This window comes from Cyprinodon tularosa, unplaced genomic scaffold (assembly GCF_016077235.1).
Source record: "Cyprinodon tularosa strain WSP-4 unplaced genomic scaffold, ASM1607723v1 ctg33, whole genome shotgun sequence".
NCBI lineage: Eukaryota > Metazoa > Chordata > Actinopteri > Cyprinodontiformes > Cyprinodontidae > Cyprinodon > Cyprinodon tularosa.
Genome location: NW_024039041.1, coordinates 511,354 through 524,562, shown reverse-complemented (window position 1 = coordinate 524,562; position 13,209 = coordinate 511,354). Strand labels below are relative to the sequence as shown.

The window sequence follows — 13,209 nt, the reverse complement described above, 5'->3', positions numbered from 1 at the left end:
AGAGAGAGATTAGTGAATCTCATTTGGCTTGATCTGGGTCTGGATCTGACCCCTGGGTCTAGATCAAGACAACATTAGATCATATAAAAAAACATGACGCATGTGAAATTACCAGTTAATGTAGCTATGAAAAAGTACTTGATCAACTTTGTTAATGTTGGTCTATCTTGGTTTTATTTTACTATACACCTCAGTTACTAAGTAAGTAGGCATTAATATTAGTTACCCACATTATTCTATATTGGAAGCAGTTCTCTAGTTTACATGTGCTGCGAGCGTATATACTGTAGTACCTCCCTACTGGCTATAAATCAATATGCTTTATACTATTTGCGTCACGTTAATAGGGATTGGTGAACTAGCATTCTGTATCTGATATGGTGATACATTTAAATATATTTTTTATGTATTTTATACACAACTGTGTTGGCAAAAAAACAGAAAATGTTTAAACTGTTAAGGGTAATATCCAGAGGTGGGTAGAGTACTCAAACATGTCAATGTTTTCTGTAAAAAGGCTACTCAGGTACTGAGTAACTAATCATAACATTAGATCAAAATATACATTCTGATATTTTAAAATAATTAAAACAAGCAAATAATCTCATCAGAAACTAAAAGTTCAAGGCAGAAGAAACAACTTTTTCAAACCAATTTTCTTTTGAACCTAAAACAAACTTTTAACCAGTAGATTTAGTGACAATATTGGCTCCTTACTGTATGTTAGCATGACCTCCAAAGGTCAAGGTAGGTTCAACTAAGCCTGTGTGCAAAACAGTAAACTTATTTTGACATGAACATTAAAACTGTTTCTTTTTATGAAGCACTTGAAAGAAAGAAGTGGTGATATTGCATAAAGATGTTACTCAAGTAAAAGTAAAAAGTATGGAGCAGTACAACTACTCTTAACAGAAAGATAATCATGTAACTGAGTAAATGCGACTACATAGTTACTGCCCACCCTGTTTTTATATAGCTCTTTATCAAGTCTTAGACCTCAGTGTTTAACACTGCATTCAATCATTCACCCAAGCAGCTATATATGTTTGCAGACATACATGTATTATCTTTTTTTCTAATCATTTTTGCTCATACGCTTCTGAAATAGCTGTTTTATTTAATGCAAAGGAAAGTAAAACTTTTCAAACCTTCAAGGATTTAAACTTTATTAAAGGAATTCAACTTAATTAAAGTTGTTTTTTTAAAGCTTTTCAGAATAGGATTTTTACTCCAAACGTTTGATACTATTAGACTTTTAGATTTTTTTTTTTTTGGCTGACAAGCACACTGTAGAGAGATGACATTTGTGCTCAAATTCCAAACCTGTCCTTGTGTTTTGCTGTGTTAAAATGTCCGAGGCTTGCGTTCTGTACAGACAGCCATCCATCTGTCTCCATCCTACTGTCTGCTCTGTGACCCTTTGCTCCCTCTGTGTCCCTGTATCTGTCAGATGCTGGATCCCTTCGGCAGCGCGGGCAATTCTCTGTCGAGCAGCTGTCAGTCAATAGATCAAGCTCTAGACAGGTGAGTGTTGATGCAGATTATCAACATAGATGTATAATCATAGAGACCAGGCATATTCAGAGAGACATGAGGTCTGGCTTAAACAAAAAAGACACAAAAATGGCAGCCAGGAAGTGAAATTCGTATATCTGACCCTTCCTGGGCTGACTGTGTGGAAAAAAAAAAAAAAAAATCAGGTCATTTTGCTGTTGCTATAGTGACCAGACTTCTTATCTGGACGCCCGGATTCCTCTGTTATCACTGCAGCGAACGAAGAGACAAGTGACAGATGGAGCTTGAAGATGAAAAGGCTGAGCAAGAAAACATGAAACAAAAAAAAAGAGAAAGAAAAACTGACATGAGAGCGAGAAGAAATCTGTATCGAAAGGAAAATTAAAAAGCCAGGGAGAGCAAGGTTTGAGAGAGAGCGGAGGACGGAAACTGTTCTACCTGCACAAGGCTTATCAGCGCTCTGAGCTGCAGAACAATGGCAGGAAACAAGTGCATGGAACTTTTCCCCCCGGAGCGGGCATGCGTGCCCCTTATCCAGGGTCTCGTGGCCCCGCGCCGCCCTGCGGTCAGCAGAGACGTCACTCTCTGGAGGGGCTGGTCACAAACACCCAGGGAAAGTAGGAGGCTAAAGAATTCATTTATAATGAAAAATACAGCAAAGTTACTTTGGCTGCCTGTTCAACGTTGCAGCGCCGCAAACCATTCTTTCACTGCCTTATTATGACAAAGAGGTCCCAGCTTATCAGCTCTAAAGCAGAACACTCTTCTTAAACATCCAGCAGCAGTTAGAGGCTGTGTCGCTCTGCTTTAATTTGAAGCTGCTGGCCAGACTCTGTTCTGTAGATAAGGGAAATTACCAACTAGACTAGCGAAGGATTTCTGAACTTTCCTCCATGTTCTTTATCATTTCAGCCCTCCTTACTCACAAAACAACAGGGACAATAATTACCTGAACCTCAACTACGAATACAAAGGTAAGAGAGAGCAAATCTGCTGCAGCTTCTTCAGTTTGCAAAAAAAAACAACAATAAAATAAAACAGCTTGTTTTGTGCTGAGTTTATTCTGTCCAGCTTCTGTTGAAAGACGAGGTATAGAGCTTGCTTTGCATAAAATTGATTTTTTTTCTTTTTTGTTCTAAATTTTGCACCACATTCAGTTCCTCAGAATTTTCTGTTCTAGAAATGCAAAACATCCAGATTCCTTAGAAGAGCTCAGCAATATACAGTTCCTGGTAAAATTATTCCCATTCATTAGATCATCTACCTTTTTTATGTGGTATTAATGAGAAAGACCTATAAAAAGCAGTGCGTATTGGAATGACAATCAAACGGTTTCTTAATTTTTAGAAATTAAAATCTGGATAGAGTTGCTTTCATTTCTCCCCTCTTGCTCTTATCGCTCATAATAAAACTTCTGCATAGTTTCTTTTTGTTAATCAAGCAAGCTGCTTGTTAAAATCCCTCATCGGTCCTAGAAGCCCCTCTCCTGGAGGCTCCTGGGTTCCCATCTGTTTATTTACAACACTGATCAAGACAGTGCCTTCCTAACCATTGTAAGCGGAACATTTCCAAATCTCTTCTGCTGATTTGAAGTTTCGGACCAGTTGCTCCCCCTCATGCATAGAGTAAAAAAAAAAAAGAAATACTGCAGATGTTGTGCACGGTACATAAAGACACAACTGCACACACACTCGCTCTCTTCTATTCAGATATAAAGCCCCGCTCCCCTACAGTGTTTATCATTCCCTCTGAGCAGAATTTTCCTCTCCGTCCTGCGCTGCCAAACACAAAAAATAACTCTCGTCTCCATGGGGATAGAGCCACAATAACAGCACGAGTGCAAGCCGTCATCTGACAGAACAGCTGCTTTCAATTGAGGGTGAGTCCCCCTCCTATTCCAAAGCGTGTAATGAGGGGGTTCTGCGCTCACGTGCGTCAGCAGGGCTCCCCACCTGCCTTTAATACTTCTCCAAGAAATGGCCTATTTTCTTTTTCTTTTCTGTTTCTGCCTGGGCTGCAGAAAGCCTAAGCCTTGCGTCATTTTTGATTCAAGCGCAACTTTGACGCAACATGCACGAATGAGCCGGAGAAAGGGGTTGAAACTTGTCAGATATGAAATGGGGAAGCGTCAGCCTCACTTATAGCTGCTCTCTATCAGTATGTCTGTGCATGTTTGAAGCTGAGGAGCGCATAAATGCTGGGGTCTAAAGCGAGAAATGCATTGAGGGTAAAGCTGAGATCTTTGGTGCATAAAGATTTTTATACTTTATTTCCTCAGGTCGACACCCGAAAGGAGGAACTTTTCCACGGCAATTCCAGTTGCCCAACCGCAGCAAGGATTATGGAGATCGTAAGAAATCCCCTTTACTACCCATTTAAGCGATTATTAACCTTAACATTAAAGCAGAGAATCAACGATACAGATTTGTAAATCCTACTTTTCTCATATAGATTTGGTGCATTAAGTGCTGCAGGGCTTTTCCAGGCAGCTGCAAGCAATTGCTCACTCAGAGGCTAACCTTGACTAGCTGTGATTTATGTTTCCCTCTGGCGGACCCAAACTTGTATAAAAACAAAAAAAAACATAGTGGCCTTCTTCCTGTCTGAAGGGAAGCGGGACTGAGTGCTGAGAGACTCGGGCCAGTGATGAATCTTGGCCTCTTTCTCTACAGCCACTAATAAGTAACGGAATGAGCGAAGGAGGAAAAATAATGTGTTTCTGCTTTCAGGTCGCAGGACACTCCCGCGCAGCTTCATGCCCCAGGAGAACCTCTTCCAGCTGGTTCCCTCCAGTCGCACGCGCAGTTATAACGGAGACGGCTCGCTGACATTCAGCGACCTGCGCTCGCTGGGCCGTACGGCAGACAAGAGCTGCCAGAGGGGCACAGCCAAATGTAAGTAGTTGGACTGAACCTGTAAAAGGTTTCAAAGAAAAGCACTAGAGTTTCAACTAGTTTTGCTTAATCCTTTTTTTTTTGGCATAATTCCTTTTTTTTTTTATATAATTTCACTCAGTGACTAAGTTGAGAAGTTTATCATAACCCCGCTTCAATGTTTTAACAGTTCACAGTGAATTCCTCCCATTAACACGTCAGAAATGAGGAAAATCTTCTGTTGTTAAGCCGTTTCAGCAATAACCCCTGATCTGTCAGCCTTATTTGAATTCTTGGTGATGCAGGGTGTAGAAGAGCAGCAGTGATGTACAGTAATGCGAGGCGTAATTCCTCTCTCGTCATGCAGACCCGTCCATGTTACAGTCGCACTGATCACATCTGCAGTTGGTTCAGAAACCCTCTCTGTCATCCTGCCAGAGCTCAGCTCAGCAGTCTGTGGTCGATGTCTGTGTCTCGCCGTCCTCACCCACGCACGACCAAACAGGCTAACACAGCCACAAAGAAGACGGCTAATTCAAAAACAAAGTCTCAGAGTCTGGGACTGGAGAGGATGAGAGCTGCTGAGACGTTCTTTCTCAGGTTTTGACAACTTTGCATCGGCTGGTTGTGGTTTTTACCCGCCTGGCTGTCTTATCAGGGGTTTCCCTGAATTGGAGAGGGTCTGCGGTTGGAGTAATTTGACAAACTGTGGTGTATTTGACGTCTTGTCTTGTTTGGTTTACTGTCGGAGTAATGTGTTATTGCAGCAGACTCGGCGTGCGCTCAGATCAGTTTATCACAGCGTTTCCGTCTCTTTCAGGGATTTTTTAGTAGACAGAAAATAGTACATGGAGGTTTTTCATCATCTGGTGTTGCTTTCTGCAGCCCCGCGGGCGCCAGTCAACTGGCGGCAGGGAAAGCTTCTGGGGCGAGGAGCGTTTGGGGAGGTCTACCTCTGCTATGATGCAGACACGGGCCGCGAGCTGGCCGCCAAGCAGGTGCCGTTTGATCCAGACTGTCAGGAAACAAGCAAGGTGGGATTTGTCTTTTCATTTGCTTGGAATAAGCTTAATAATTACATATGCTATTGTTGTTTTGTTTTTTTTTCTCCCAAGATTTAAAAGATTTAGTTTTGTGTTCTTTCCTGCAGGAAGTAAATGCTCTAGAGTGCGAGATTCAGCTGCTGAAGAACCTGCGTCACGAGAGGATCGTCCAATACTACGGCTGTCTCCGAGACCTGGAACAGAGAAAACTCACCATTTTTGTAGAGTTCATGCCCGGGGTGCGTATCCCGCCACATGGTAGTTGTGTATTTGTAATGTTATTTGTTTTTGATTCAGGAAATCATTTGCTTTAGGATTTTAAGATCGAGGTGGCATTATGCTGAATGCTCCATGTTCTATTAAAAAGTATTTTATGCACACAGTATGCAAGTAATTTACAGTTACCGGTATATCGTAAATAGTTCAATTTCAAAAAAAGAGAAAAGTAACAAGCAACCAACCACCAATAATCCCCAGCCTTTTCAGGAAGTCACAACAAAAGTATTAAATACAAACTGTGTAAGATCATACATTACTATTCAAAAATAACTCTGAATATTACTTATCAACGTTAGTTAAGTTTGAATACCATCAATTTTATGTACATAATGTATCAATTAGGGCTGAAACTAAAGATTATTTTATTAATCGATTTAATCTGTTGATTAATTTTCTGATTAATCGATTAAAAATCGGATTGCAAAATACTTTTTACAAAAATAAACCAGGTGAAACTCAAACTTTTCATATTAAGGAGTTCTAGATACAGATTATTGACAGACCAAAACATTTTTTTTTATCTTAAATGCAAAATGTTGTATATTTTTTTTACAGTTTTATATAATAACTGATCTAAGTGGGGTGCCCTGTCAGCTAAAGGTATTTTTTAATCTCTATACTCGATTTAATCCGATTAATCCGATTAATAGTTTCAGCCCCATATCAGACTATCATCTTATTTTTAGAAACAATTTACTGTCTCTGCTTACTCACAGCAAAAAGAAATATTGGTAAATAAATGTTGCTCAAGTCAAGAACAGTTTCCCTTCTTTTGATGAAAGCCAGGGAAATTATTTTTACCTAGTTACACTTTTAATTAGACAGCATATCTGAATTTACTGGAAGACTTTTAAATACATTTCAGTTAACTTAAACTATGCAACTTGCGTACACACCCTTTAAATCAAATCAGTTTAAGAACAGAAAGTTTTCATCTATTATGCTGCTTTTTACATGAGGCTTAAAACTGGTTTGTATTTGAATTTGATTCAAAGTTTAAAGCTGAAAAGTCTTTAGTGCAAACCTGAGCTGCTTCAAAAAGAAGGTTGGTGCAACAGTGAAACTCAAACTGGATGACTTCTGTGTTCATGTTCTGGTTCTTATGCTTCCTTCCTCCATAAGACCCCAGTCTTTTACGGCTTTATTACTGCATGCAAATCTGCATATGCCACATTTATTTTGAAAAGCTTTAATTTGTGATAGTAACTCCAGCCGGGTTTGGATTGCTACGCTAGCACCTTTATTAAACAATACAAGGGCTTTGGTATTTTCTTTATCAGTTTTGCATGAAATATAATGTAAAGGAGGGTTTGGTGTTATTTTCCAGTTGTCAAAAGTAAACAGTTTGAGATATTTAGCTTGTTAGATGAGGGCCTTTCTGATTTTGATCTGTCCAATTTTTGCAGCCATATTGCTAAATAAATACTGCTTAGTATTTAGGAAACTGTTCAAAATTTAGATTTTAAAAGACAAAAAGTAAAGTGGTTAAGAGTCAGGCTTAAGGATTAAAATTTGAATTAACATCATTAGTCTAAACATACATTGAAATGCAACATCTTAAACGTCAACTATGAAATATTTAATATTATTATACTAAGTGATTAGAAAGTTGTATTAAAATGTCATTTAGACTTTCCTAAATTTAATTTATTTTTAGGAGTTAATAAGCCTATGAGCTGACTTTCATAGTGAGCAAAATTCATAGTAAGGCCTGGAGCCCTAGGAGAAAAACCAAGTGCCATTCCCTCCTTTTAATTGAATATGAACCATCTAAAGTGTTGTTGATGGTGAGCAGTGACGTCGTGCTGCATCCAGCTGTTGGTTTGCAGCTGCAGCTAAGAAGAGCAAAAGAATGAAGTTTTAGTTTGATGCTTTACATCACGGCTAAACTTTTTCTCCAACTGTCATATGAGCAAATGGAGAATATCTTATTTATTAAACCATTTAGTCTAAATCTGGATTTTTTTTTTTACTATAAGGGAGAGTTTGAAAGAATTTGAAAAGATTTTCCTGTTGAATGAATCTGTGCGACAGTGTCCTCCTGCGACCTGAAAGCAAAATTTGTCAGTTTTACAATTGTTTGATCTTGACTCTACTAGATATCATACTTTAAATAGTTAGTAATAAACAACAAGGACAAATTTTAACGGTGATTACTGTTAAAATGATTTTAGCGGATAAATTGTGAGCATTTATTAACTGAACATGGAAACAGAACTAGATCCATGTAGGTTTAAACCCAGGCAGTTGATTGCAGCTGGAAAACAGTTTGAAATTGTCAGCAGCTATCAGCAAACATAGTCTCAATGGATCATTTGAGCAGAATAACCCGTTTTATGAGATCATTTTCTCTGTAAATGAGCACTTTAGTGCCCGTAGACCTTTTTTTTTATTTTTTTATTTTTTTATTTCTTAATCCTAGTCACACATTGTCTGGAAATGGAAATGTTTATGGTATGTTGGAGTTGGCAGGAGGAGGATAGTAGGTGACAAGGGCAAAGGTTTAAAGACTGAGCCCGATAAAACTTGAGTGGCCCAGGGGAGAGGCTGATGGTTTAGTTGTGCAAGATTCAGATTTATCTTAAGGGTGTGTTGTTGACAGCTTTAAGTAAAAAAAAAATAGGTTTAGTTCTGCATGTTGTAGGTTCAGGATCAGGTTTTTTTGCATATATATAAAAGGAGCAAAGAAAAAGAGTTTAGACGCTGCAGCAGGCAGTCGTCTCTCCACACATTTTTTGTTTGCAGTTTTTCTTCATTTGGAACTCTTTCACACATTTTCATAGAAACCGTTGCTCCTCTGTTGGGCTTTTCTTCCAGGGCTCTATAAAGGACCAGCTGAAAGCCTACGGGGCTCTGACGGAGAAGGTGACTAGAAGATACACCAGGCAGATCCTTCAGGGAGTTTCCTACCTGCACAGCAACATGATTGTACACAGGGACATCAAAGGTAACTGAAACTGGAACCTTGCAAAGAGAGGAATCTATTCGGGAGACCAACACAAAGTAGTGTTCAATGAAATAATTAAATGGAAAGGAAGGTGATGCAAAGTGTCCAGAAATCTTTAATAATAAAACTACAAAGTGGGGCAAGCGATTTTATTTGCTTTAGAACTATTAAATATAACCTTCAAAATTCAAAAGCGAAAGTGACTTTTTAAATCCTCCCTATTGCACCCATATCTTCATTTTTTTGCCTCTTTGCAAATTAAGTCAACTCCTATTTGTCATGCCCAGCGCAGCGCTGCTGTTGACCTGAGGTCCTTAAACAGACAGGTTTCGCACTTATATGTGCAAAAAAGGAGGTTTACAGTTGTGCTTGAAAGTTTACACTCCCTCCCATTAAAGAAAATGTTGCATTCGCTCTAGTAATTCAAAGAACTCAAAACTGAAAAAGTTATAATAAAGAAAAAGTACTAAATGATAGTGTAGTATTATAAAATATTGATTTTGAATTTTTGTTGGTCGTGTTGCTGTTAGCATAAACAAAACATGTTGCACAATGCTTGCACACTGTTGCACTTTTATCCACAACTTTCTGTCCGCCGTCATCGTAGGTCACTCTAAATGCAAAGCGCTCCCATACAGTAGACCTATAAAGTGCTGCTGGCGCGTCTTCCAACTCCTGTTCTTTCCCACTCACCATACCCACACAATTCTCCACAACAACTGATTTTTTTCTGCTACACCCGGCTACGCTGCTTCGCTTCTTCTTCTTCTTGTTTACTACTGGTGGTTGGCTTTGGTCGTAGGACCGCCACCTTCTGCTCTGGAGTGTATCTAGAAATACAAACTATCCCCAGAAATTGAAAGTACCTTGCTCACAAACACTTAACCAACATACCTGTTAAGGTATTCAGGTGCAGAAGTCTGCAGTGTTTGTCAGGTATTGTTTATACCTGACAATATATATATATCTATACACAAAAGTTTATTTAACTGCTGTCACCCATTCCAGGTAGGCAATAAAAATTTCTACTGGATTAACTTTGTATTAGTCTTTTTCCTTCACAAAGGTAGGCAGCAGCTTGACAAAGCCATGATGGCAATTATTTCACATCCAAGTAGTATGCAGTTCTTCATATATACACACATACATTAATTTCAAACAGATGGTATCGATATGGCATTGGTATCGGCCGGGTATCGGTATCGAAGGCCAAAAAATGGCATAGGCGCACCACTAGTATATATATTGTCTTTAAAGGAAGGGTACCGTATTTAAAATTTCAAGCACAACTGTATTTGTTTGATAACAGTTTCTGTGGCCATTTTGCGCAATAAAATTTGGAGTTTTGGCTTAATTAATTAGTAAAATTTGCTGGTTAGAATCCTGATGTGGAAGAGGGGGCAGTAGCAGATGTCTTAGCCGACAAGGTACACCGTATGTATGGCAGAACACAGTGCGTCACCGTAAACAGTGTCCTGGCGTCCTTGGCCAACAGGTGCAAACGCACAGTAAACGAAAAAAGGAGCTGCAAAAAAAAAAGATAAAGCAGAGACAAAAAATAAAAGCAGAAAAAAACGCTACAAACAAAAAAAAAATGCCTCAATCACTAAAAAATAGAACCAAGAACCTACAATCAACAAAACAAATGCAAAAGCAAAAATGCTGCAACCATAAACAAAGCAGCTGCTCGTTTGCAGCTGGTTTCTGTTTGCTGTATTTTTCTCTTACATTGGGTTTTTTTTGTGCTTGCGTGTTTTAGACTTTAGATCACAAGTCTTTGCAGCTTATTACGTCATTTACATTTGCACCTGTCAACCACAGTACCTTCCTTACTGTGAAACATGGTTAAGGCAGTATTACACTGTGGGGATGTTTTTTGATATAGAAAGGTGAGCTGGGTAGGGAAAAATAGCGGGAAACACAGGAAGGAATACCTGCAGAGTCTGTGGAGGAGGTTCACCCTCCAAAAGGATGGTAAACTATAAGACGTAACCAGAACTTTAGTGAAAATATTTAAAAATAGTTTAAAAATAGCTACGTCTTGACCAGAATCCAGTAAAGAATCATCTAGTTTATAGATGTGCAGCGCTAATAGACACATACCTGAAAAGGCTGGAGCTGTGATGGCAGTGAAAAGCGGTTTAATCAAAAAACAAATGAAGGACACTCTTTCCAGATTTTTATTTGGAAAACCCCTGCATTATGCTCCTCTGACTTCTCAAACTTTCTCCACTTGGTGTGGGTTTGTCTGAAGAAGTTCCAATAAAATACCTTAAAGTTTGAAATATCAAATGTGAAGAAGTTTATGAATGACTTGTAAAGTTTGTGGACACAATTTTTCCATTTCATTTTCTCAATGTTTACCAAATCAGAAAGAGGCTGGAAAAAGGTGCTATTTCAGTGCCTCCCCTGAGGCTTCATGCTGGTGAAACTGGCCGGTATGAAAAAATGCTCCACAGCAGACAGAAAGGCTGCAGACGTTTCTGCCCGCAGCTTTGGGAGTCGCTGTTTCATTAAAGTGCAGCAGCCAAAGAGGGAAACATCCCGTCTGGTGGTGTCAGTAAGGGAAAGAAGAAAAAAAAGAAAAAGCTAGTTTGTCACCTGGGATGCAGCCAGGCTCCATGACAGTGGACGTGGGTGGGATTTTTCCACTTGAAAACTCTCCGCTGCTCTAATATATGGCTTCACTTCACCACACAGGGAGCAGCCTTTTCTGCAGCAGTAAATTGCATGTAGCTCACCATAGCGGAGACTTTTATCTGTGACATTAATGTTCCTAAAAAGGCAAACAATTGGGTTCACCTGAGTAATCAGATATGTGCTGGAAGTCTTAGTGTTAGTCCTCTGCAGCTATTGATTTTGTTCTTTGGGTGTGGAGGGTGAGAAGCAAGTGGCGAACATTAGTCACTGATCAAATATGTGGCGTGCCCAAAGGAAACGGGACAGACATGTTGGAAAATGACTACAGATGGAGGACAGAAGTCTTAGTCGACTTCTCGACAAGTCGACTTGTCTTAGTTTAAGTCAATCAGGGAGCGAAAGGGAAAGGAGCATGCAGATAATGACAGCATCAAGATCTCAGTCGGCATTTTAATAGTTAATTCCAAATATTGCTGCATCCCAGATTAGTTGAGCTCTTGAAGTGGACCTTAAAGGGATAGTTCGGTATTTTTGACATGAATCTGTATGGCATCCCCATCACCAGTGTCATGCAATCACACTGACTTACCCCTGGCAGCGTCCTGTGAGCAGAGTTCTCGTCCAGTTTTGGTCAAGCCGAAAGTAGTCCGGCAGGTTTGCTAGAGCCAGCGAAATAAAACGTTTCTCTTCCCAAAACATTATGTGTTCAAAAGAGTGATATTTTTGCATCCCAAAAACGTTGTAGTGGAAAAAGTCACACGTCGTTATCACTTGGTCCTATTTTCTCTCTGTTCGTATCAGTGCGCGCCGTCATTCAGACAGCGAGCTCAACAACAGCCAGATGCATGTCTCCCTCCGCCTAGCTCCTAGCTGGGCGGAGGGAGACATGCATCTGGCTGTTGTCAGGTTAGTAGGCCCTAGCTGTCTGAATGACGGCGCGCACTGATATGAACAGAGAGAAAATAGGACCAAGTGATAACGACGTGTGACTTTTTCCACTACAACGTTTTTGGGATGCAAAAATATCACTCTTTTGAACACATAATGTTTTGGGAAGAGAAACGTTTTATTTCGCTGGCTCTAGCAAACCTGCCGGACTACTTTCGGCTTGACCAAAACTGGACGAGAACTCTGCTCACAGGACGCTGCCAGGGGTAAGTCAGTGTGATTGCATGACACTGGTGATGGGGATGCCATACAGATTCATGTCAAAAATACCGAACTATCCCTTTAATCGATTACAGTGGGTAAATTAACTTTCCCTGGGAAAACTCTCTGAGCTGGTTTTGTTCCGTCTCATCAGGTGCTAACATCCTAAGAGACTCCTCAGGGAACGTGAAGCTCGGAGACTTCGGAGCCAGCAAACGCATCCAAACCATCTGCATGTCTGGAACAGGAATCAAGTCCGTCACTGGCACCCCCTACTGGATGAGCCCCGAGGTCATAAATGGGGAGGGATACGGCCGGAAAGCTGATGTCTGGTAAGGATTACAAGGAATGACACCAGGGATATGTTATAACCTAGTTAGGCAGTGAAACTGCATGCTGTCTATAGGCGTTGACTGGTTACAGCTGTTAGCAGTTTAAAGGTTGCTTAAAGGTTATAAGTTGTTTTTTAATTACCTTAAATTTTTACTTTTACAGTTTTCTAATAAAGATCATTATAAAAGTCAAAGTTAGGACTCTGTGGAATCAGTATTACTTGTGATATTTGACTCTTAACAGTTAAACTATATGTTTTCAATGCGTCTATGAGAGCTTAAAATGCCTGTATGTAAAGTAGAGTTTTAAAATAACAAGCTCTCAATTTAACCTTTTTTTTCCCAAGCTTTATTTGTTGTTGACATTTCTGTACTGCTTATATAGGTTTTTCAAACTTCAGCCTCATATGTATTTGGCTGTATATATGAAA

General features: G+C 39.6%; 1 protein-coding gene across 1 annotated transcript in view; it reads left to right on the top strand.

The window, feature by feature from the left end:
• Positions 1-13,209, top strand: part of map3k22 (mitogen-activated protein kinase kinase kinase 22) — a 51,683-nt gene that overhangs the window by 33,878 nt on the left and 4,596 nt on the right. The window contains exons 10-17 of the mRNA XM_038293729.1: positions 1,451-1,524; positions 2,428-2,489; positions 3,794-3,865; positions 4,245-4,409; positions 5,274-5,422; positions 5,539-5,670; positions 8,528-8,657; positions 12,601-12,778. Coding sequence (XP_038149657.1) covers positions 1,451-1,524; positions 2,428-2,489; positions 3,794-3,865; positions 4,245-4,409; positions 5,274-5,422; positions 5,539-5,670; positions 8,528-8,657; positions 12,601-12,778 — 962 coding nt within the window. The remainder of the gene's footprint in view (positions 1-1,450; positions 1,525-2,427; positions 2,490-3,793; positions 3,866-4,244; positions 4,410-5,273; positions 5,423-5,538; positions 5,671-8,527; positions 8,658-12,600; positions 12,779-13,209) is intronic.